We start from the raw sequence: 22,966 nt of genomic DNA on the forward strand, positions 1-22,966 counted from the left end.
TTTGCCGAATATTACTGTATACCTATTTCTTCTCATCAATTTTCATATGACCTATGTAAAGTATGATTCGTAATTTCATTCTTCTTCATGCATGCAGGGTATATAAATATATACAAGATATTTAAAATGAATTTAATGGATATGTTATTTTAATTCAAATGACTTCAAAAAGGACTGGTTTCATTCCAAACTTTCCGATTTCGTTTTTACTTTATCTTTATTTAGTGCGCGGAATACCGAAGTTCAATCACAGACCAGCAGCCATACTTAAAGCACTTAACGAAGCATCAGGATTATACGAATAGCTAAGAAAAGTAAGTAAACCTATTAGCAAATTGAACAGAATAAATATGCATCTGAAAAGGTGAGGCTGAAGTTCTCCAAATCTACTCACTTGAAACATTGTTGTTGTAGTTGATATTCAGCTCTCCTTTTTAGAGAATTTGGATTAAATTCAGGTCCAGGTCTATCAATTTCTAAATCCAATATTAAATCATAAGATCTTGCTTCATTAACTTTAAAATGAATTAATCCTTTTAATCTTTCACCTTTATTAGCTGCTAATGGTTCAGGAAGTAATAATCTAGCTTGTCTAAGTTTTTAACTATTATCAGAACATATTCAACTTTCATTTGACTACTAAAAAAAACTCACTGCCAATGTGTTCTAGCAGCTATGTGAAAACAAAAATAAATTACAATTAATTTTGTAAATTATTTCAATGCTGTTTTATGCACAAAATGACTCACCACTTGGTCCAGTTGAAAGTGTTACTGATAAACCATCATTTGGCGGATTAGGTGTTGGACCTGGATTTAATGGAGATTCTTGTGACATCCATTGCCAATTAGATGTAGAATTTATAGGATAATTCCAGGCTGGATCTTCCGAAGTAGGTTGTACTCGAGGATAAAAATCTAAATCAAACCAAGATGCAAGCTATACCAATATTTCTTATTTAGATACTAATTCGTCACACAATTGTATGAATTGAACTCACACCATGTATCAAGGTTGTTCGATGAACAACAAAATCAACTGGAATTGAAAATTCAAGTAAATCTTCCTTTTTACAAGTATAAAAATCGAATGATTTAGGTGTACATGCTGTTGAAACTAAAGATGTAGGTGGGAACATGCCTACAACCGGTTGAGCTGACGGTGCACAAGATCAGCCATCGTGGTTGGCCTGGATTATATGATCTTACGAAAACCTACCGAAGACTTCCTCCCTGGCTGCAGGATATAGTTCTTTGAAATCCGTTCCTACAGATGACAGTCAGCTCATGTCGAGTCAAATTTGCAAGATAATATAGGCTTACCGAAAAGCGTAGTATTGAAAAACTGAGCCTTTTGATCCGTCTCATTATATAGCGCTTCATCAGAAAACGGGCAGAAGAAAACATGTCCAGCGGAAGGTAGTAATTGTCCATCGGGTTTAAGGAATAAATCTCGGGCTAATATGAAAGATTCGACCTATCACAAGATGAATATACAGTCTCAGCCGGTATTTACAAGAGTGTATCTACCAGCTGAATAAATTGTAAGCGAGGTTTAGACATACCATCCTCTCATGCAAAAGCATGACACCTATAGGTTCCGATATTATCGTATCCACCTTTCCATGTTCTAGAACTTGTTTTTGAACCTTTTCATCCTCGACCATCCCTCTTACAATCCGTATACGATCTTTCAAATGCGCGTTGTTCTTCCCTGCATTAGCAGCTTTGATCAACTGAGATATCGCGGATCAGCTACAATAACACCGATATTTTCGTAGGAGATGAACCCTACAATCTCAATCTTTTCAGCCATAGATGAAGCTTCAAGAGCAATCACTTCTTTCGCACCAGCTTGTGCAGACATATACGAGAGTATACCAGAGCCTGCCATGGGATGAAATGAGCATATATACGGCGTTCCCTCACCTTCTTCAATTGAGCTCACCTGCACCAACATCAAGAACTATTTTATCTTTGAATGCTACTTCTGCATTTCCTAATATAGCTTTTCTATATGTACCTGTACGTGAAATATCACCTATCATATTGGCCCTATCAAGCCATATTCATCAGTATGATCTCAACGGTTCTATCAATCAGTGGTAATTTGGTAAAGATGTTTGATACTTACTGATTTTGTAAAGAAGAATAAAAGTTGAAATAAAAATCGTGGTCTTTATTACCCTCATCTTTTCTAAATCGTATATTTCGTTCAGCAACGCTCTTGACATGAGGCAAGATATACCAATACAATCACAAAGATTATCAAAGGTTCCAAAACTCACTTTGTAGTTGTACTTTTCTTACTTGCGTGTCCATTAGAAGTACTGATATCTTCGTCAACTTCCATCATGTCGAGATATGATTTTATCCGGTTTAGTTGTATTTGATTTTGATTAAGATCGAAGTCAATTGACTGACGTGTTATGGGATTATATATAGCCAGCTTTCAGTTGATTCAGTGGCAAAGACTATAGATATCCTTGAGACTCAAGAGATACAATTAGACAGAACTGATTCGCTTTGATCTTCTTTCAAATCTTCAAAACAAATTCAAAACAAATTCCTTGATACACACAGTGTGTAAAGCAGAATCCGAAACATATAATCAAAACACGTGGAAACATTCCAATTAAAACTCGCTAAAATGTGGAGTCTCCATAGAGATTCCGGCGATAAAGGTCGCCGAGCTGTACTGGGTAATTCTATATTCGCAGCAACAAGATTATACGAGTAAATACGAAAGATCCTTGGCTGTATGCTCAATCAAGTAAGCAATTGAGAATCTGCAGAACTCTCACAACAGCATGGTCACTCGTATCGATCCGCTGCCTGATGCAGGTCTTGCAAAGTCAATCATAAAGCCAACTGAACGAGATCGTATCAACGTAGCAACCGTGAACGTGTAAGTAGATCTTCTATTGCAACCTTAGGAAAGATGAAGATCGTTGATAAATCATGATAGTCGATATGATAATGGTACAAAATCCTCTCTACCTCCAATATTTGATAATCCATATAGAGAAAAACCTTGGTCAGAACGTAAAACACGTTTGATAGATTGTTTATTAAGTATAGGTGATATTGATATAATTGGATTTCAAGAAGTTCTGCATGATCAATTAAGCGATTTACAAGATTTATTAGGAGATGAATATGGTCATGTTGGTGTAGGTAGAGATGATGGTAAAGAATCTGGAGAATATAGTCCAATATTCTATGATAGAAGGATATTTGAAGTGGTTAAATGGGGTACAATCTGGTTATCAACTACTCCTGATATACCTTCAAGAGGATGGGATGCTGTGAGTGAAAATCTATCTTATTTTTTGTCTCGCTTAATTTCTTTACAAGCAAGCTGAAATTATGTTTCATAATGTACTAGGCATTACCTAGAATAGCAACTTTGCTTACACTTAGAAAAATAGGCAAAAACGGAAAATTAGTACATGCAATTAATACGCATTATGATCATCTTGGAATAAAAGCAAGAGCAGAAAGTAGTTTATTGATAAGATCACAAATTTATAATTGGGTAAAACAAATTGAAAAAGAAGAGAAAATTAAAGAAAAAAATCCAATTATACTTTTTGGAGATTTTAGTAAGTTTATTATTTTTATCCATTATAATATTGAAGAAAAGAAAGAAAAAAAAAAGAAAAGGTTTTTATTGAGATTTTGTGCTTGTTTATTTAACAGATTCACCACCTGAAGAAAAAGGTTATAAAAATATAACTTCTTCAAAACCTTTACTTTCTAATCAATCTTCATTTTATTTTCTTGATTCTTTTAATCATTTATTTGGAAAACAAACTAGACCTTATGGACCTGAACATACTTATACTGATTTTGCACCTCCTGGAAGTAAAAATCAAACGAGAATAGATTTTATTATGCTTGGTGCGGATAACTTACCGAAATACCAAAAAAAAGGTGAAGAGGAAATCTTAAATGAGACTTCAAATTTAGTAGAAAGAGCAAGTGCTAGAGGTGGATGGAAGGTTGATAAGTATGCTTGTTTGGATAATTTCATTGAAGGTGATTCAGACGGATGGAAAGGTAGATGGAGCGATCATAGAGTTGTGAGAATTAGTATATCAAAAACAAGCCAGTGAGATTTTCGGTAAAATGATAATTTCAATTGCTGCTTCTTGTGATTACACGAATTGTACACAAGATCATTTCCCTTAAGCGCTGTCATATAAAAATTCTGAAGCTGTTTAATTAGCTTGGGGGCATTTGCTAATGATCGGTGAGTAATCATTGGAGTAAGAGATAGCATGCTCGGCTATAATGTCTATGATGTCTATGGTATGAAATTATTGATTATCAATTGGCAGGTGTAGAAGGCCTGGGCGTAGCTTCCCCTCCTTTTGAATTGACAGGCGTATTTGCACCTGATGGCCCGAAAGAATTTACGGGTGGAACATCTCCTTGAGTTCCATCTGGTCCAAAAGAATTTATGTATGCGCTGTGATACCCAGCCTGATCAGCCAATCGTATTGTGTATCACTGATAAAGTATACTCACTTGAAGAAATGTCGCCATGATGCTTTTGAAGGTGTATAGTGACCTGTACATCCAGATTTCGACATAAGCATAGAATATAGTATGAATTGAATAGGTAATATTTAAATTCACCTCCATCGTGTAATTCTACTCTTGAATTCTCACATTTATCTATCAATGTTTGACTCCTTTCTATCGTTATTAAAGTATCATTCTTTCCACAAATATGTAAAGTTGGTAGCGAAGCTGGTAAAGGGAAATAAGGTGTAAAATCATGAGATTCTGCTTTAGGTAAGAATCCTCCTACAAAAATAGCAACTAGTACGAAAAGTCAGCTACATAAACCAAAATTTAAACTTTGGTTAATTGAGTCATACGTACATTTAAATTTCGGTAATGCTGGTTCAGATGGGAAATTTGGATGTAATCCTGGTTTCTCCAACTATAATATTGATTCATCAGTATACTTATATATCGTACATCGAGTGTGGAGAAGGCTTACTAGTGCAGATAATATTGCTGCCATACCAGCACCTTGAGAGAATCCCATTATACCCTAATCAGATGACAGTCAAATAAGCTTTATCGATAATCTCTTTTCTCTTGACACTTACGTCGAAAGGCCCATTCTTCGATAGGTAATCATGTAAATAAGCAACAGTCTCATCAAATTCTATAACCTCGAAATATCAGCGCCCATCTTGAGTATTTCCGTTCAAGGTAGGGCTCACTTCTATATGTTTTCATTTCATTTGCTGTAACCCACCATGCTCGAGGTGTAGTTTCGGGTGTTTGAGCAGTTTCATCTGTCGTAGCATTTGAACCAAATTGATCTAAATTATCTGACCATGGTAAATCCGCTTTTTCAACTACAACAGGAGGTTCCAAGAAGACTATAGATACCTATTAATTAAAAGGCTAATAAAGATGAACGATATAATATTAAATTAATTCACCAAATTCAACATCTTTACATGTCTTTCGGACTGCTCCGAGCTAAATCCAAAAATCGTGATTTAGCTTTTAATTTCATGTAAGAAGTTAAAAATGCATTTTACGAACCTGTTTGGAGTATATATAAGAATTTTGGGTGAATCCACAAAGCGCTAGAACTCTAGTTGGCATCTTATTCATTAACTTGTATCGGTAAAATTGGTTTCACTGATATATCAGATGAGTTTGGTTGTCGTTGTTGTTGTTGTTATTGTTGTTATTGTTGTTCTTATCAAGAGAGAAAGGGGAAGAGTGAAATTCCGTAATTTTAGATAAACGATGATGCGAAATAGGAAATTGAATTAAGAAAGAATTCGTAATGTCAATCACCAAAGAATTTGTAATCTAAAAGTTCTAATGCGTTTTTTTCCATATGCTTAACACGTTTTTAAGGGTAAAAGATAGGGTATATTATGATACATGCCGATCGGTAAAAGTGTAAACAAAAAAGATCGAGCTAAACATGACGTGTATTCTAATGTTCATATTCATTTCAACGAGGATGTTTTGAATAAGGAATGATAATTTAATATTCTTCATTCTGTTTATCCTGTATTTTGCTTAATGATCCATCTCAAACACGATGGAGGATAGGAAACCGTCCTCATCAGCTCTTAGAGAGCCAAATATAGATAAATATCCATATTTGGCTTCACTCAACGCGGCTCAACTACAAGGTAAGCTCGCCCTTTGGTATTGATTCGAATTATCAGCTCATCATGAAATTTATTAGCCGTCACATCATCTCCAGAAATACCACTTCAGATCCTAGCTGGTCCAGGTTCAGGTAAAACTAGAGTTTTAACTTCAAGAGTAGCTTACTTGGTTCGACATCATGAATACAAACCATACGAAATCGTTGCCGTCACTTTCACTAATAAAGCTTCAAAAGAAATGAAAAAGAGATTACAAGTTCTATTGGGTGATCAACAAGCCGATAATCTGGTACTAGGTAAGCTCTTCCAACATATCGGCAGGAGGAACGCTCATCGTTCTGCTTACTCAGGGACCTTTCATGCTACTTGTGCCAAATACTTAAGGCGGTATGCTCAGCTTATCGACATACCTAATAACTTTGTCATTGCGGATACCGAAGATTGGTGAGCTGTCGACTCGAAACAGCGTTTGCGGAGTGATCTTACCTGACTCTATGCTTTAGTAAGAAGATAATGTCAACTCTCCTTAAAGCCCGTAAGGAAATTTTGGAAGAATCCCGCATATCATTGAAAGAGGGAGTAGTTTTATCTGAAATAAGCAAAGCCAAAGCCAGAGAAGAATCGCCAGATCAGATGGCAATTCGAGCTGCTCAAGACCCCTCTTCCTCCACATCTACTTCATCAATTATAGCAGAGTTATATGGGGAATACGAAGCCAATCTTCGAGAGAGCAATTGTTTAGATTTTGACGATTTATTGGTTTTCGGATTGAGGTTGTTTAGAAATGCTCCAAGGATATTAGATAGTTGTAAGCATATCTTAGTGGACGAATTTCAGGTGAGCCATCCGTCAGCAGTATGGCCTTCCTTCACTAACGTTGATGCTCTGTCCAGGACACGAATATAACGCAATATGAGCTCATGAAGTGCTTCGCGAAAGCTCATGGGGGAGTCAGTGTAGTTGGAGATCCAGATCAATCAATTTACGGATGGAGATCTGCGGAAATTGAGAATCTCAATAAGATGACGAGAGGTAAGCTGCCCACCACTCTCTTTGACAACAGCTGATCTACTCTGATTGTAGATTTTCCTGGCGTGCAAGCTATCTATCTGGAGGAGAATTATCGTTCAACGGGATCTATACTTTCTGCAGCCCACGCCGTTGTATCTCAAGGTGAGCTCAATGATTCGGCGTTGACCCGTAATTTAGCTAAGGTATTTTCAGATCGTGAAAGAATACAGAAAAACCTCTTCACATCCCATCCGAGAAGCACACCTGTTACACTGAAAGTTTTTAGCACTCCAGTGATAGAAGCGAGTTTTATAGCTTGGGAGATAAAGCGTCTTATAGCTTATTCAGGGGGGACGTTGAATTATGGGGATTTCGCCATTCTTCGTAAGTAGCAAGGTATCAACGTCATGCTTTAAGCAATCGAGGGTAAGACTGACCTCCGGCATATCGTAGTACGTTACAACGCCCTTTCGCGAGTCATAGAATCGGCTTTGCAAAAGGATAGTATACCGAATAGGATCGTAGGAGGGCATAAGTTCTTCGAGCGAATGGAGATCAAGGATTTACTGGCGTATCTTCAATTGGCGGATAACCCTGATTTCACAGTGAGCTCATATTGCCGTATCCGTTTATGAACTCTAGCTGACTTCCAGTAAATCAGCCTGCATTTGTTAGGGTTGTTAATGTACCCAAAAGGTCAATAGGCGATAAGGTGAGTTGAAGGCTTCTCACGAAAGGCGCGACGAAGATTTAGCTAATATCTTGTTAGTCTGTATCGGATATACTCAATGCAGCTAAATCGATGAAAATCTCACCAATGGAATTGTGTGAGAGGATCATCGATGGTGAACCGCTACCCAATGGGTTGAAAGCTGGTATAAAGAAGAACTTGGGCACTTTCGTCGGCGCCGTAAGGAAGCTTCGCAGAGCCGCTGAAAAGGTTAGCCCGCCTGCGCTGCTGTTTCTTCTTGGCGACCCAGCTGATTCTGGTCGAACTAGGGTTCTTCCGTTGCGGATCTCATACGGCTGGTAATTGAGAAAACGGGATACGAGGAGTATCTTCGAACGTCTCAGCCAGATTTTGATTCGAGGTGGGAGAATGTACAAGAACTCGTATGTTCGCTGTTGCAGGTCTTCACCTGACCAACCAGCTAATAATCCTGTAGATCTCTTACAGTGTGATTGTATCTGAAGAGCAAGCTCGAATTGCCAATGGGGCACCAGAAGGAGGAGAAGGATTCATGCCCGCCAATTCAGCAGCAGTAGAAGCCATCGTCAACAAAGCTCAAGTGGAAGAAAAGCTCAAATCTAACGGGAAATTACATCCATTATTTCGAAGACAATCATCTGCAAGTGATAGTACCAGGAGTCGAAGTAGATCTGCTTCAATATCCGCACCGACGAAAGGAAAAAGTAGAGATATTATTGGAAATGGAGTGATCGAGATACTAGATAGTGATGAAGAGGTGGATGTTAAACCTAGTGCAAGAGCTAAGGAGGATGTCAAAAGGAATGCGAAAACGGAAGTGATGGATGGACTCGTAGATGAATTAGCTACCGCTAGTGAGAAGTAAGATGACCTTTCATAACCCAGAATATGACAGCGGTTGCTGACCCGGTATTAGTATGACACCGCTCGCATTCTTTCTCCAGACTTCGATGTTATCGACTGATACGGAGGGGGGAGAAGATGATAAGGACAAACCTGTTAGTTAAGGCTTCCGTCTGGATCAAGTTGTGACCATTCTGCTAAATCCAATATGTTATAGAAAGTCACGATCACCACTGTACATGCTGCCAAAGGTTTGGAATGGCCTGTCGTTTTTATACCTGCAGGTGAGCTGCGATTCGCCGGTGAAACAAAATGTCGGAAGCTGACGAACCCATTATGTAGTTGAACAAGGCACTTATCCTTCCTACCGATGCACGGAAGCGCATGAGATGGCGGAGGAAAGGAGACTGCTTTATGTAGCTATGACAAGAGCTCAGAACTTTTTGGTCAGTTTTAGTTGCCATGGAATATCACCGTGACAGGGACAGGCATTAGCTGACAATAAAGAGAGTTTAGACAATGTCATACTGTCAATTCCGTATGATGGGAGGCGAGGAGAACGATAAGGAAACGAGTGAATTTGTTGGAATGGTAGAAAGACATCAACCAGTCAGTTTACACGCCTTCCACTGTACTGTCAAAGCTAATGAAAGCTTGCATGTAGGGGTTGCTATCTACCAGCCTGCCTGATGTGGATTTGGCCGTCAGACGATATATCTCCATGATGTTAGCTAGGCCTAATCCAGATGAAGAGGAAGCGAAAGACATGATTATGAAGCAGTAAGTGGATTCGCTGGAATGATGTAGTCCGAACAAGCTGATTAGAGGTTGCTTTCAACAGTGTACGAGCAGCTCCACCAATGTCAACGTGGGACGCACCTGAACCTCGAGATAAGTATTCGAATAGATTCGCAAGAAGGGAAGTCACCAAAGCTACTCGAGCAGCTGAATATTGGGCATCAGAAGCAGATGAATATGCATTACCTGATCAAGTAAATGGTAATCCTTATGCTTCTTCGGTAAAATCTGGATTTACTTCAGCTCGTATGGGTTTATCAGGATCATCAAAATCAAGACAACCTGCACCTGGATCAGGTAGTATAAGAGAAGAAAAAAATCAACCACAAAAAGAAGTAATTAAAATTAAATCTGCAAATAAAAATATACCTCAATTATTACCTTTTACATTTGGTACACCTGATCCAATTAAAGTTGATACTGATATTTCATCTTTTCAAAAAGGTGGTCAAAATGCACTTGATTTCATGGCAAATCTTGGATTACCACCTGATCCACCTTTAATTTATCCAAATTCAAATTTAAATGGAAATGGAAATGGATCATCGATAAATAAAAATGGAAATACAAGTATAAGTAGAAAAAGTAGTCCATTTTTAGGAAATGCAAATGCAAATGGAAATGGAAGTAGTCCTAAATTAAGTTCAAGTCCTTTACTTGGAAATAATGGTATTAAATTACCTTCTTTACCTTCAACTCTTTCTCGAGGAGGATCCAATTCAACTTCAACGGCTGGATTAAATAAAGGAAATAAAAGATTAGGTATGGGTAGGCCTGCTCCATATGGAAGTAAAAAAGCTAAAGAAGGTTAATTTTTTTTTTTCATTTTAACATCATTGTATTCATATTTATACATATTAACATATTTGTATTTTTAAACCATTGATTATAACTCATATAATGTTATTTATCATGCAACATTCGTAACTTAAATTTATAGAAGAATTCTGAAAACAGATGAAGTAGTATATTTGTGGTTTTATTGCGTTTAAAAAAACGCTTTTTTTTGCATTTAACATAAAGTAAAGACTGTATATAGTTGGTAATTTTATCGAAAGATAGAAATAAAGATTTTTTACAAATTAATTAATTCTATTGAAAGGCAAAAGAGAAATAATTCGAAGGAATTTAATTAGGATTTACCAAATTCTAGTATTTAATAAAAGATCATTTGAATGTTCTAAACCTAAACAAGCTTTTAAAAATTGTTCTAAAGCATTTCTTTGTCTATTAAGTGAATTAATAACTTCTGTTCCAGGTTTAACTAAAGGTGCTTTTAACATATAAGACAATAAAGATAAAATACTATAAAGTGATTTAAATTCTTCTTCTTCTTGCTCTTTATTATCTAAAGATTTATATTTAATTCTTGTAATTAATTCAGCTAAAATTGTTAAATCAAAAATTAAAGGTGTAGCTAATAAAGAATCTTCACATTCATTAAAAATGTTCATTATATTTCTACCACCCATTAAAAGTTCTGAATAATATTCATCAATTGCTCTTTTTGAATCACCAACAGCTGGAACATGTTTAATTACTACAATATGATCTGGATGTTCACCTTTTTTGATAATTTCACCATTTTCATTTTCAGAAGTTAATTCTGTAGCAGTTTTATAAAGAATATGATTTGCTGATACCATATCGTCAACCTAATGTAGTATAACAAAACATAAGCTAAAATTTTTATTGCGAGATTAATGTTATAACTTACTACACTTGATTTGGAAATTTCTTTAGATCTAAATTGTTTATGAGAAGATAAATTCTTTCCATCGTTATTACCCAAATGATTATAAGAACTAATAGAAAGAGGTTTAATACCGGCATTGACTAAAAATTCAGCCAAGACAGATTTGACTTTAGTTTGACCAGATTTGAAATCATCTCCACCAATGAAAGTTTGATGTTTTTCAGCAAGTTCAATACAACCAGGAACGAAAGTGTTTTGAGGTGAACCATTAATGAATGGAACTCCTTCAAGGATGGAAGCGACAGCGAATACAGTTGAAGGAGAAACTTCATCGTGTGATTCCTTGATTGATTTAAGAAGGTTTTCGGAAGTATCGTTGACACCTTCGATAATATCGGCGTATCGTTCAGTATTAGCTGTCCAAAGAACTACGACTGAGTCAAGATTGTTATCGGTCTTGAATTGTCGAATATCTTTTCTGATCTGCTCAAGGTGAGATTGCTTGTCGTCTCCGGGAATCAAGTTATCAGCCCGATCAGCTTGGTTGGCAGCGATGAAGTCGGGGTCTATGTGGAATATCGAATCAGCTAATGACGTTAATTGAAATCGACGATATAGCTCACAGTAGATAGATGGGAGGGGCTTGACGCCTTGCATGTGAGGGACAAGTTGTCTCTGAAGATCCCATTCAAGGACTTTGGCTCTGAGCATAGCTTGATCCATCTCGACACCGGAGATATCCCAACCACCAATGACCAAGTCATTGGGGTGAACCATAGGTAACATGTCGCTGATGGGGACGTAGACATCTTTACCGGTTTCAGGATCAACACCGAGTTTAACGGTAGAAGCTCGAACGACCGAACCAATGTAATTGGGTTGTTGAAGGCCGTCTTTGGTTCTCCATGCAATTTGATGTTTATTGGCCAAGTGAGTAGCAAGGACAGTGGTACCGTTGTTACCACCGAGACCGACCAACATGAGACTGCAGAAAGGAGCATTAGCATGTGCAATTTCAGGTGTTGTCGAAGTGAAACGAAGGAGAGGATTGAGGTGTAATGGCAAGAAGAGGGTTCAGTGTAGATGCGTAATGTATGAAGTCCGGGGAGACGAGTGATCGGGCGATCGGGCGATCGGGATAGAAAGGGAGTGAAGAAAGAATGATGACTTACCCCACGTTACCAACTTTGGTCTTGGTGAAGAACTCGTAATTCTTCTCAGTCTTCTTGACGGTGAACTTTCCGTCGGCACCTTCTGCAAAGCCAGACTGTATCAGCAACATGATCTTCGATATCGACTCGACGGATAATTATTTTACTTACTGACGACATCCGCACCCCTATCAGTATACTTGGCTCTAATACCTCCTTCCTCATATTTAGTCGAATCAGATTCGACCTTGATTAAACCACCTTCAGGAGACCTTCTAGCGGTTGCATGAACTTTCGCTCCTCTATTACCGTTGGTATTGGGAAGAGAGAAAGAGTCATGATGACCTGCTACTGGATCAAGAGCTGTAGGTGACATTATTGTTTTGTTTTTGATAGTTTATTTAGTCCTAAGATAGAGGAAGGTAATTTAAAGCCGTATTAAAGCTGGGGCGGCGCTGTGTTTGGTGCCGCTGGATTTCAAATAGCATCGTCAGCGAAGGAGGTATTCTGTGTCAGTGGTATAAACTAACCGGTACGAGTTGTGTGCGCTGCAAAGACTGTTTGAGAACATATATATCTGCCCGTAGGCTATTACTGATAGATGAAGAGTTTAGTAAAGCTAAATATGCAATACGCAGATGTTATGTGGAAAATGGATTGAAGGAAGAGAAAGAGAAAGAAGAAGAAGAAGAATGATGAATTGATTTGGCTTGTACTTTTATATCGGATGTTGTTTTTGGGAAATGGGAATTTAGGGCATCTGCGTGGGCTGTGTTTTGTTTCCTTTACTTTTCATTCAACGTGTTTTACGTGCCCATGCATCCGTTATTTTGATTGATGTAACGCTATTTCAGGATTGCATCAATACATATCCCCCAAAACGTGTTAGGTGCCAAGGGGAGCAGCAGATTGTATAAGGAGTAAGTGAACGTGGCGTTGCAAGCTGTCTTTTCATCTTATTTTACTCTGATAATCCCCGCTGTTCGTTGTCTTATCTGTTCTCTAATGTTTTTGATTTGTGTGATTAGCCTTAAATCGTATAAGAGTTAGATCTGTTGATGATTCCCCTCTTACAACGCTCGGGCCCCTTGTTAGCCCCCCTTGTAAACCCTTTATATTGCCCTGATCATGTTCAATTTGAAAACCCTCAAAGGCATTCGCGGCCTCCCGTCAACCGTTTCCGGGTTCAATGGCGGATATCAGATTGAGAATACACAACTCAAATATCAGTCACACTTATTTGTCATACATCGGTGAGCTCCGTAATGATTCCGAGATTATCGATTAATGCGGTCATCATGACATTGGCGTTTGCATTTCTATATCTTCATACCTTCAGACAAGTACTCACAAGGTCTTTGCGCAAGCTCTTCTTTAGCTCAAGAGCTAGCTGCACACAATGGCAGCACTCAACAGGCTATCACAGCGAATTATTGAGAATTTTCAAGTAAGCTAAACCTCGTTGCCCATTCTGGTTGTTTCCAAGCTCATTGATAGTGGTCTTCATAGGAAACCACAAGAGATCTTTCACTTCTCACGGGCAATAACCCTTCCTCAACGCCATTCGACTTGACCGATGATAGGCTTAAAGAGATATCAGCTTTGCTGGATAGTAGGATTGAGAAAGAGAGACTTGAAGGTATGAAAAGGATTATAGCTGGTATCTCCAAGGGGAGGGATATGGAAGGTTTCTTTGCACAAGTGGTCAAGAATGTGGTCAGCTCAAGTATCGAGATTAGGAAATTGGTTTATATTTATCTGTTGAGATTGTAAGTCAATTACCTGGCTGATTCGTCGTATAAAGTAGTGCTTAGCCATGGGACTACTGCTGATTTGACGTTTGTATAGCGCATCTACCAACTCAGATTTGTTATTACTTTCAATCAATACCTTTCAGAAAGATCTTTCGGATCCGTCTCCCTTGATACGGTCAATGTCATTGAGAGTCTTGACCTCAATCAGAGTACCTGTCATTCAAGGTGAGCTACTATCCTTCTCCGAGCTGCGCTTCATGCTTTAACCTATTCTGCCACAGGTATCGTGATGCTCGGTCTGAAAAAACTGGTAACCGACCGCAATCCGTGGGTCAGAAAGACGGTCGCAGGAGGTTTAGCGAAAGTATACGAGTACGTTAGCTCTGTGCCTCGTTTTCATCTTAAACCTGCAAGAGCTGACTGACTTAATCTTTTCAGGATGGATCCAACTTCATTACCTCAACTGATTGCCCTCTTACAAACCTTGCTGTCGTCCCCTTCACCTTTAACCCTCGGGGCTACGCTTACTGCATTCACCGAGATATGTCCGGATAGGCTTGATCTACTACATCCTTACTACCGACACATCATCAAATTACTAGTAGATGCAGATGAGTGGGGTCAGTCAGTCGCATTGAGCGTATTAACTCGATACGCTAGAGTAATGCTAGAACAACCCCCTAATTCTGGGTCGACTGACACTTCCTCAATACACCCCTCCATTCAAACGGAAAACGGAGGAGGAGAAAGTGAAGACGAATTCTCAGGCATAGACGAAGATCTCGCGATGTTCTTGCACTTCATCAAACCGCTCTTCCAATCCCGAAATCCTGCCGTAGTATTGGCTATCTCCAACGCGTACTATCACTTGGCGCCTTCTTCACACAAGGTCATAGGCCAAGGTCTACTGGTAAAGCCTTTACTTAGACTGGCAGGCTGCTCGAGCGATAGCAGATTAGGAAAAGAGGCAACAGGAGCTCTGACTTGGGAAGTACTTGGGTCAATGGCTGAACAAAGACCTGTAAGATCACATTATAAATCAGATGGTCCCTCCTACAAATCTTAACCACAAGCTGACTCGATGATCGTGTCATAGTGGTTATTCATGCAATGTCATCAGGCTTTCTTCGTGCAGACCTCCGACTCGCCTTCAATTCAGAGGTCCAAATTACGTGCTATGATAGCTTTGATCAATAAGGATAACGCTCAAATATCGATCAGGGAGTTCAAGGTGGGCTTTTTTTGAGCGCAATCATTTGCATTGGAAAACGCTTACCAAACTGATCGCAGTATTATGTACGGTTTCCCCAATCATCAACGGCGGAGGAAGCTGTCAAAGCGATCGGGTATATGGTTAGAACGCAGCCTGAAGTAGCTTCAAGTGGGCTGAGGACATTGATGAAGCTCCTTAAGAGCCAAAGGGGTCAGTTAATCAGCGATGTGTCATTGAATTCCGTTGCTGATCCATCTATATTCAGACACACTAGTCGCTCAAGCAGTGATAGTTCTCAAATCCGTGATCCTGTCTTCTACCCTCTCGTCAAGCCTTGCTTCACCTCAAAAGCTAGTTGCGAAGCTAGCTAGGCAACTAGATGGTATAACCAATCCTAAGGCTAGAGCATCTGTGTATTGGCTTGTTGGCCAATTCGCCGCAAATGACCCTTCTGCTGAGTCCGAAAAGAAGGGTTTAGGATGGGAAAGTATTGAGTTGTGGGTACCAGATATATTGAGGAAAGGTATCAAGGGATTCACAAATGAGGTGAGCCACCTTTGGTGGAAGTAATTTAGCGAGTAGCTGATGACGACATGGAAATTGATTTCAGGCTTCTCAATCGAAATTACAGATAATCACCCTTGCCTCCAAATTGCTGGTTATAGCGTCTGGCTCAAGTCAGTTGAATCTGATGAGCACATACCTCTTCAGCTTGGCAAGATACGATTCGGATTACGATGTTCGAGACAGAGCTAGATTTCTGTACGCCTTATTGCGAGGTGTTAGGGATGAGAAGGTCAGTACGACAAATGGAGGTGTCGCTAGAGATGATCAGAATGAGGAGGATGACGAGGAAGACCGAGGTGGAGTCGTATTGAGAAGGGAACAAGTCAAAGTCGTCATACTCGGTAAAAGGGAAGTCGGCGAATCCGATGAAAGTCGTAAGTCAGCTGGGGTAATACGCTTGTTCAAGACGATAGCTGATCCAGCGCCAAATTCAGGACTCGGTAATGATTACCAAGTAGGATCGATGTCTAGAGTGATGGGCAAAAAATTGAATGGATACGAAGATTTACCTGAATGGACCGACGATCCAACCGATTCCTCATTAAGAGATTCTGAAGTGAGTTGTTAGCTTTTCTACGAATGCGGGACAAGTATGGGAGGCTGATTGTATATCTGAATAGTTTGAAAACCCTCAACCACCAACTCCTGGCCCCGGTCCTGGTCCCGTCTCATCATACCCTATGCCAACGTCCAGTGCTCAAAATGTTATTACACCGCGCCAAGGGGTTTCACCAGCCACTTCATCTCCCGCTGGATCATACCCACGTAATATGAAATCTGCCCTGGGTGTAAACAATGCGACAACTGCAAAAGGGAAATTCCGAGATTTGGATTCTTTCTTAAACAGTGAAAGTGAGAGCGAGGAGGAAGAAGAGGAAAGTGAAAGGTAAGTCTTCTTATGCAATGATATAATACTACATTGTGAAAGTAATGTGAAGGGAGAAGCTAACAAAGTGGTATTCTATAGTGACACTTCTCCGCCAGCGCCCCGAGCAGTCACCGCACCACCTCGTAGTGCGATCGTTCCGGAATATGATGAGACTACATCCGAAGAGGAGGAGGAATCGGAGGAAGAGAAAAGCGAGAGTGAGACCGAGAGTGAAGATGACGAAAGGGCTGCCTTATATCGCTAAGTTCTTTTGTGGTTCAATCTCTCATACACATCGAATCGGAAGGCGCTTCATTTCGTCATCAATGCTATATATCAATGCATACATAAGATTATAAGTATGATAGCGTGATTGATTATCGTCCATCACGAAATTCCTACTGAAACGAAAAAAAAAAACAGATTATAAGCAGCCCTCCCTTATCTATCTGATCCGTTATTCCGTGGCTCCAATAAATTTGAAATAGGCGCAGATCATCCCGTTTTCATCCGAAACTTGCTTTGGATCGAATTTAATTTCACTTAGAACGCCATTATATTCGGCTGAGGATAAACAACACCAAGTTGCTCATCGGTGGTACTATGGTAACTTCTAAAATAATCATCAGAGTAAGTAATTGCTTGCTTTGTACCCGTGTAAGGGACAAGCGATTGCCATGGATAGCTTCCAGTATTATAAGTACTGTTCGTACAGTGGAAAGTAGTATTCTCTCCTGGAAATTTATCATTTTCACTAGAAATTGTACAGCTTGAAGTGACATCATTGATACTTGTGATATTGCATCTCATTGGGATTTGAATTTCAGCCATATCGTATATGTATATCTGGAGAGTGAGAATATTGAATAGGGACTGCGGTACGGACGAAGTCAACAGTGGATACTTGACAGCTATTTAGTGTGTAGGATTTACTATGATGGATTTGCAGTGGATGGCGAGTAGGCAAAAAAGTGACTGATGAGTCGAGGACTGTGGCTAGTGGCTAGGAGCTAGTGGCTAGTGGTGATGGCTGAAGGCTGAAGGCTAATGAGAAGTGAATGGTGGAAGGCGATAGTGGATACGACTTTCTTCAACTTGATAAGAAAGATATAAATTGAGAACAAGAAGATGGGATATTCGACTTATGTAGTCTCTCAATGTTGATAGTGAGTACGAAAGTGAGAATCGAGTCATAAGCCCCTGTTCTCAAGAATTCGTATCAGAATTTAAGAATCCTTTGTTTGACATCATAGTAAGTATCCAAATCCCTTCATGAACATATGTCCTGTTTCAACTTTTGTACAACCTTTGTATGACATCATTGTAGTTCTTCGAACGCTTTCATGACAAGGGAACGAGGTTGAAACCTCGTACAAACCTTCGTCTGACATCATTTGCAGTCGATTGAATCCTTTCACGATGAGAGAATTTGCCTCAAATCTCGCACACAACTGGTATTTGTCATCATTATAGTTATTTCAATCAAATCTCATATTACATTTGTTTGGTAATGTCGAGTATTCAGCGTCATTAACAGTATTTTTCACATTTTTGACATCATTTGTGGCATCATCACTGATCGCATAATAGTTGTCAAACTTTGGTCCGGAATTGCGTAATGTTTACCAACAAATTCCTACGTTAAGATAACAAAGTTGCTTTCCTCTAATTCATGGATACTGGTTTGTCATTGTTAAATGCATCATGGCTGTCAATCTTTGATTCAAAGCATGACAAAAGCTATCGCGGAAATTACTTTTTATATGATGGTATTGAAGATCGGCGGAGATACAGAAGGATGCTCAAGCTTTACTTCTTCGTTGCCCGTTATCTGGAGGATAGAATGTGCTCAATGCATAAACCGAAAGATTTTATATTATACTGATCTTCGTTCACTCAGAGTATGTCTCGATATAGCATTAGCTGGAAAGCCTTTCACGACGTTCATGAATGGCACAGTGGCGAGATCCAGCGAGGCTTTCCGACACACATAATACTAAAACCTAGTGCACAAATCAAATTGTTTATATTACAGCATGTACTATTATTGAATACTTAATTTTTCATTTCTGTATATACAAAACTGAAACTCCTACCAGAGTCGGTTTCAGGGTGTTGTCATCTGAATCCTGTGATAACTGGTCGAACCGAAATTCGATATGCCTCTGAGCAGGATCGGAAAGCAAGTACTAGAGTTGCTGAGTGGAGTACGAGACGAAGATCACGAGATATAGATTTCTTAGGAATGAGTGATAGGAACGCGGATACTATATTAGATATATATATATATATATATAATCATATATGCACAGGTTCTAGAGTTATGTATCTCTGCTCCCACCTAACTGGTCCACGCCCACCTTATCTATAACGTCTGTAGGGCCGTGCTAGCGTATTTTGACTATAACCCAAGCTTCTCAACAATTCCGATTGTTCTCGATCAGGGTTGTCCTCAACCGAATCTGAGAAATACAAATCGCCATTCACAGTCTGATTATCGTGTGGACCTTCAGTAGATTCTATATCAATTCTAGTCACATAATGTTCAGAATTAAAACCAAGATCGGTAGCCTCTTGTTTGCCTTGTGGAGTATCACGGTAATGCTTGAACTGGTTACCTGAAAAGTAGCTTGGATAACTCATAACATTAGGACGGAACCATTGATTTTAAGAACCTGATGGGTTCGGATCATGTCTTTTGTGACAAAATATAACACTTTTTTCTGAAGGCTCGGGAACTCTTTAGAATCGACTTTGCCACTTCTAAGAAAGACCGATAGATGGGCATTATGCAAGTACAAGTATCCCTATGCATTTGCCAGTACAAATGTTCTGTTGTTTTAAACATGTGTGATAGCTCAGATAAGATTTGTTCCTAATCTATTCATGTATATATCTATTTGTCTAATAATTTATTCGATACACTAGCATTGTCCTGGTACATTTATCGTTATTTTGCTACACTATCATTGTCCTGATAAATTGTCATTGTCCCGGTATATTACCGTTATTGTGATCCACAAGTATTGTCCTGATACACATCCATTCCCAGCTGTTCTTGTATTTATTCAAGAATTACTGGTAAGCCTTCGTCGCGTAGACCGCATACAACCTGTGAACGTATGTTGCATTTGGATTCGTCAACTAAAGACCGAAAGCGAGAGATTAGTTGACGAATTATCTCATTGTATTATCTTGCAATGAGTCGACTCACTTCAGCTAGACAACTCGAAAACATATCCTCTAAGTCAGGTCGATTATACCCGTACTCGACCAAGGCTGAAAAAGTCTTTCTCAAATTGGCTATGAGCAATTGATGATGAATTTGGCCTGACCGAGCTGCCGAGTTGACATCTGTCATAATTTGTCAGATCCGAAATATCAACTTCCGGTTACGACTTACCACCCCTACTGATATGTGAGGAAGCTGGTACTCCCAGATATTGACTGTATGGATTAGATGCACTGAAAGACCACCGTCATAAGTAACTGAATTTGAGCTCAATAGTGGGTAAATCGATTCCCAGTGATGCAGAAGAACCAAATGGCACTCACAAAACACCTGCGTTTGCAATTACAGATCCTATCCTACTGGGAAAGTCAATATCGACTAATAGCAAAACAGTCAGCTATACAATTATTGGCAGCCTCGATATGCCTAGGTGAACAACTTACCTCCTCTTCCGCCCAGAGCAGATCTTACACAAGCGTCCCACTGTCTCAGGCATTTAGGCAGTTGGTGACCGTCCGCTGAGACCTAAGTTTCACGAAAGACACAATATGAAATACAGTCAGTCCAACCTTTGATTTGACTTTATACGAAGTTTGCGACAAGCTTACATGGTTGGGGTCGATCTCCACGATAGCTAGTAATCCGCCTGGTCGAAGGACCATAGCCAATTTCTCGATCAACCGGGTGTAGTGCGATATCTCAAGTAAAAGTCCTTTGACGTGTATGACGTCTGTCAAGTTATGCAAGATCCTGTTAGATCTCCCCAAGCTCATCCTAATAGTGTAATCACTTACCAAAGGACCCTCTTGGCCATGGTAATGGCTCTTCAACATCTATTCGGATCAGTATATCAGCTTGATCGAAGGTACGGCTATGATCATAATGATGATAGACACTCACCTACAGCAGCGAAATCGAGATTACCATATCTCGACCGTGTATTGTGCGTCATCATTCCCCAATTAATACTGGGGAGACCGATAGCGCATCAGCTTTGATGGATGTTGCACATAGGAAGTTCACTAGGAGATCCGAGCTCAGGACGTAATGAAAGTGACAGGACAGGAGAAAGCGTTGAAAGCCTGGAGGTAACTTACTCAACGCCCAAGACATCGCTGAAGGAATGTGTATTGGCAACTTCGATTGCCCATGTACCTGCAAAGTCGAATACAAGTGTTTGCGTGAGTTTGAGATCGGGCGGTAATTCGGCAATATTCAACAGATGAAAATTGCAAGGGGCGCAAGGAGTAGTTTTGGAATGATGTTTCATGTCAAAAAACAATCATGAAAAGTGGGATCGCATAAGTCCATAAAGCGTTATATTGTTGAGCGGAATAGTTTGATGTTGATGGTGATGGTAATTTGATTTATAGTTTAATGAAAGTCAGTTTCCGTTTTCTCCGCTCAGATCCGAAATAGAACCAGAATTTACCTGTACCCTGAACGGGTGTAAAGGATATATCGGCAATCAGCCCAAAGTTATCATTGTCTTTGACAAGTCTTGAAGGAGAAGATTGCTGGTATGAACGTGTGCAATTGACAAACTCACAGTACCGACATCAAGAACGGATGTCCTCCTTTGGGATAGGTGAATATTGTGGAGGTGTGCGTTGATTACCTCGGTGTGATATGGGTCAAGGATACTTCTATGCAATGTATATAGTGCATTGATCCTACAGTTAAAGACGAGAATCATTAGGTTACTCAATCATGTCAGAGATCGAGCCTGTACGTACCTATCCTTCTCCGACATGGTATGAACAACCGAGGTACTAGGTCTCATGATCTTATCGAAGAATTGTGGCATGTTGGGATATGTATGTATGGGAATGATGATGCTTGGGAAAAGAATGGTTTGGGAAGAATTCAGGTCCGGTGAGATCGTGTGTATATAGGAAGACATAGCTGGGAATGTTCTTTTCAACTTTTGGGTGATTTATATATATTTACGCGTTGAAACCTTGACGAAGAATTTACTTCACTTTGACTTCGATCGATGAAGATGCATTAGGTATTTAGGCGAGATCTTGAATGATGGGATGACAATCAAAAATTGCCAAGATCTTTTACCCTGTTCGGATGATCAAGGTTGTTCATCCGATTTGAGCTAATTATACTCAAGTCTGAGCTTAATGTTGATGTTGAGTTTGATTTTGATGTTGATGTTGGTGTGAATGTCATTTGTTTCAGGCGTCAGGGTCTATATGACAGGTAGTTGCTGCACTTGGGAAGCGATCACGAATTATTGTACCCAGATAACCAAGGTGGGCGTTTTGTACGATTCTCCAGAATTACCAAGATTGATGTCTCGTATACTCAATTAGGAGAATCATGCCTACGGGGCGGTGTTATCGTGATGCTGAGAACAATGATGAGGATGGTGGTGATATGATGGAATTAATGAGGTTGAGCAAAATGAGGACAAAAAGTTTGCCTCTTGTCACACGTTGATGACGAAGCATCAACTCCAAGTGCTGGTGCCGATCTTGTAATTTGCATGAATCGAGAACTATGCCACTAAGTTGCGATGACTGCCTTCACTGACAAAGGTCTCAATCTTTCTTGATCAGAATATGCTAAGATTCACTTCTAGAGATCACGGTATTAATCTAATTTCTGGCGAATTTGATAATTTTGTTATTCGGTTGATCTTGATCAAATTTAGTTACATGATAGAGGGAGGCATTGATGAATCCATTTCGGGAGATTCTGGCTCCTCCCAATTCGAAAGCTTGGACGAATGACCACTCGTGTTCTAAAGCATTAGCCGAAACTTTATGTTACGGGAGACTGTAGGGCAAGTAACGATTGCTTCGCGAGATGTAACCATGTCTATCCTGAATGATCGATCTTGACGGACCGACATCGTCAAGTAAAGTTGGCGCTATCGATCAATTTCGTTAGTTGCACGTTTATCGAAAGGTACTCTGACAAAATTCGGTCCGAGGTTGGGCGTCTCTTTCA

General features: G+C 39.5%; 8 protein-coding genes across 8 annotated transcripts; 3 read left to right on the plus strand and 5 right to left on the minus strand.

The window, feature by feature from the left end:
* Positions 1–247: 247 nt before the first annotated feature.
* I206_102542 (uncharacterized protein) lies at positions 248–2,352 on the minus strand (the record flags this gene model as incomplete). Its single annotated transcript, XM_019154652.2, has 12 exons — positions 248–305; positions 395–592; positions 655–673; positions 750–939; positions 1,001–1,155; positions 1,219–1,266; positions 1,323–1,476; positions 1,565–1,735; positions 1,795–1,886; positions 1,948–2,054; positions 2,134–2,196; positions 2,288–2,352. The coding sequence occupies 12 exons, from the start codon at positions 2,350–2,352 to the stop codon at positions 248–250; spliced, it is 1,320 nt and encodes a 439-aa protein (XP_019012055.2).
* A 457-nt stretch (positions 2,353–2,809) lies between these two features.
* I206_102543 (uncharacterized protein) lies at positions 2,810–4,117 on the plus strand (the record flags this gene model as incomplete). The annotated part of the gene is made up of 4 exons (XM_019154653.1): positions 2,810–2,907; positions 2,968–3,307; positions 3,388–3,604; positions 3,702–4,117. 4 exons carry the CDS (start codon positions 2,810–2,812, stop codon positions 4,115–4,117), a joined length of 1,071 nt encoding a protein of 356 aa, XP_019012056.1.
* Positions 4,118–4,331: 214 nt separating this feature from the next.
* Positions 4,332–5,636, minus strand: I206_102544 (uncharacterized protein; the record flags this gene model as incomplete). The annotated part of the gene is made up of 9 exons (XM_070202581.1): positions 4,332–4,473; positions 4,533–4,575; positions 4,644–4,829; positions 4,893–4,953; positions 5,014–5,067; positions 5,126–5,184; positions 5,243–5,414; positions 5,478–5,507; positions 5,574–5,636. The coding sequence occupies 9 exons, from the start codon at positions 5,634–5,636 to the stop codon at positions 4,332–4,334; spliced, it is 810 nt and encodes a 269-aa protein (XP_070058682.1).
* A 451-nt stretch (positions 5,637–6,087) lies between these two features.
* Positions 6,088–10,333, plus strand: I206_102545 (uncharacterized protein; the record flags this gene model as incomplete). The annotated part of the gene is made up of 18 exons (XM_070202582.1): positions 6,088–6,181; positions 6,238–6,456; positions 6,511–6,604; positions 6,664–6,997; positions 7,054–7,192; positions 7,244–7,333; positions 7,385–7,555; positions 7,625–7,776; positions 7,833–7,883; positions 7,941–8,111; positions 8,171–8,284; positions 8,338–8,741; positions 8,797–8,878; positions 8,941–9,007; positions 9,066–9,169; positions 9,240–9,332; positions 9,388–9,503; positions 9,565–10,333. 18 exons carry the CDS (start codon positions 6,088–6,090, stop codon positions 10,331–10,333), a joined length of 3,264 nt encoding a protein of 1,087 aa, XP_070058683.1.
* Positions 10,334–10,660: 327 nt separating this feature from the next.
* Positions 10,661–12,744, minus strand: I206_102546 (uncharacterized protein; the record flags this gene model as incomplete). The annotated part of the gene is made up of 5 exons (XM_019154656.1): positions 10,661–11,176; positions 11,239–11,783; positions 11,841–12,202; positions 12,390–12,471; positions 12,540–12,744. The coding sequence occupies 5 exons, from the start codon at positions 12,742–12,744 to the stop codon at positions 10,661–10,663; spliced, it is 1,710 nt and encodes a 569-aa protein (XP_019012059.1).
* Positions 12,745–13,767: 1,023 nt separating this feature from the next.
* I206_102547 (uncharacterized protein) lies at positions 13,768–17,035 on the plus strand (the record flags this gene model as incomplete). The annotated part of the gene is made up of 12 exons (XM_070202583.1): positions 13,768–13,815; positions 13,878–14,137; positions 14,217–14,347; positions 14,404–14,494; positions 14,561–15,143; positions 15,219–15,353; positions 15,413–15,545; positions 15,601–15,881; positions 15,946–16,276; positions 16,337–16,458; positions 16,523–16,788; positions 16,870–17,035. 12 exons carry the CDS (start codon positions 13,768–13,770, stop codon positions 17,033–17,035), a joined length of 2,547 nt encoding a protein of 848 aa, XP_070058684.1.
* A 2,810-nt stretch (positions 17,036–19,845) lies between these two features.
* On the minus strand, positions 19,846–21,272 carry I206_102548 (uncharacterized protein; the record flags this gene model as incomplete). The annotated part of the gene is made up of 9 exons (XM_019154658.1): positions 19,846–19,914; positions 19,985–20,124; positions 20,174–20,235; positions 20,326–20,380; positions 20,446–20,527; positions 20,611–20,732; positions 20,797–20,835; positions 20,903–20,970; positions 21,100–21,272. The coding sequence occupies 9 exons, from the start codon at positions 21,270–21,272 to the stop codon at positions 19,846–19,848; spliced, it is 810 nt and encodes a 269-aa protein (XP_019012061.1).
* Positions 21,273–21,369: 97 nt separating this feature from the next.
* Positions 21,370–21,809, minus strand: I206_102549 (uncharacterized protein; the record flags this gene model as incomplete). The annotated part of the gene is made up of 3 exons (XM_070202584.1): positions 21,370–21,441; positions 21,552–21,675; positions 21,739–21,809. The coding sequence occupies 3 exons, from the start codon at positions 21,807–21,809 to the stop codon at positions 21,370–21,372; spliced, it is 267 nt and encodes an 88-aa protein (XP_070058685.1).
* Between the last annotated feature and the right edge of the window lie 1,157 nt (positions 21,810–22,966).

The sequence above is a fragment of the Kwoniella pini genome, chromosome 3 (assembly GCF_000512605.2).
Source record: "Kwoniella pini CBS 10737 chromosome 3, complete sequence".
NCBI lineage: Eukaryota > Fungi > Basidiomycota > Tremellomycetes > Tremellales > Cryptococcaceae > Kwoniella > Kwoniella pini.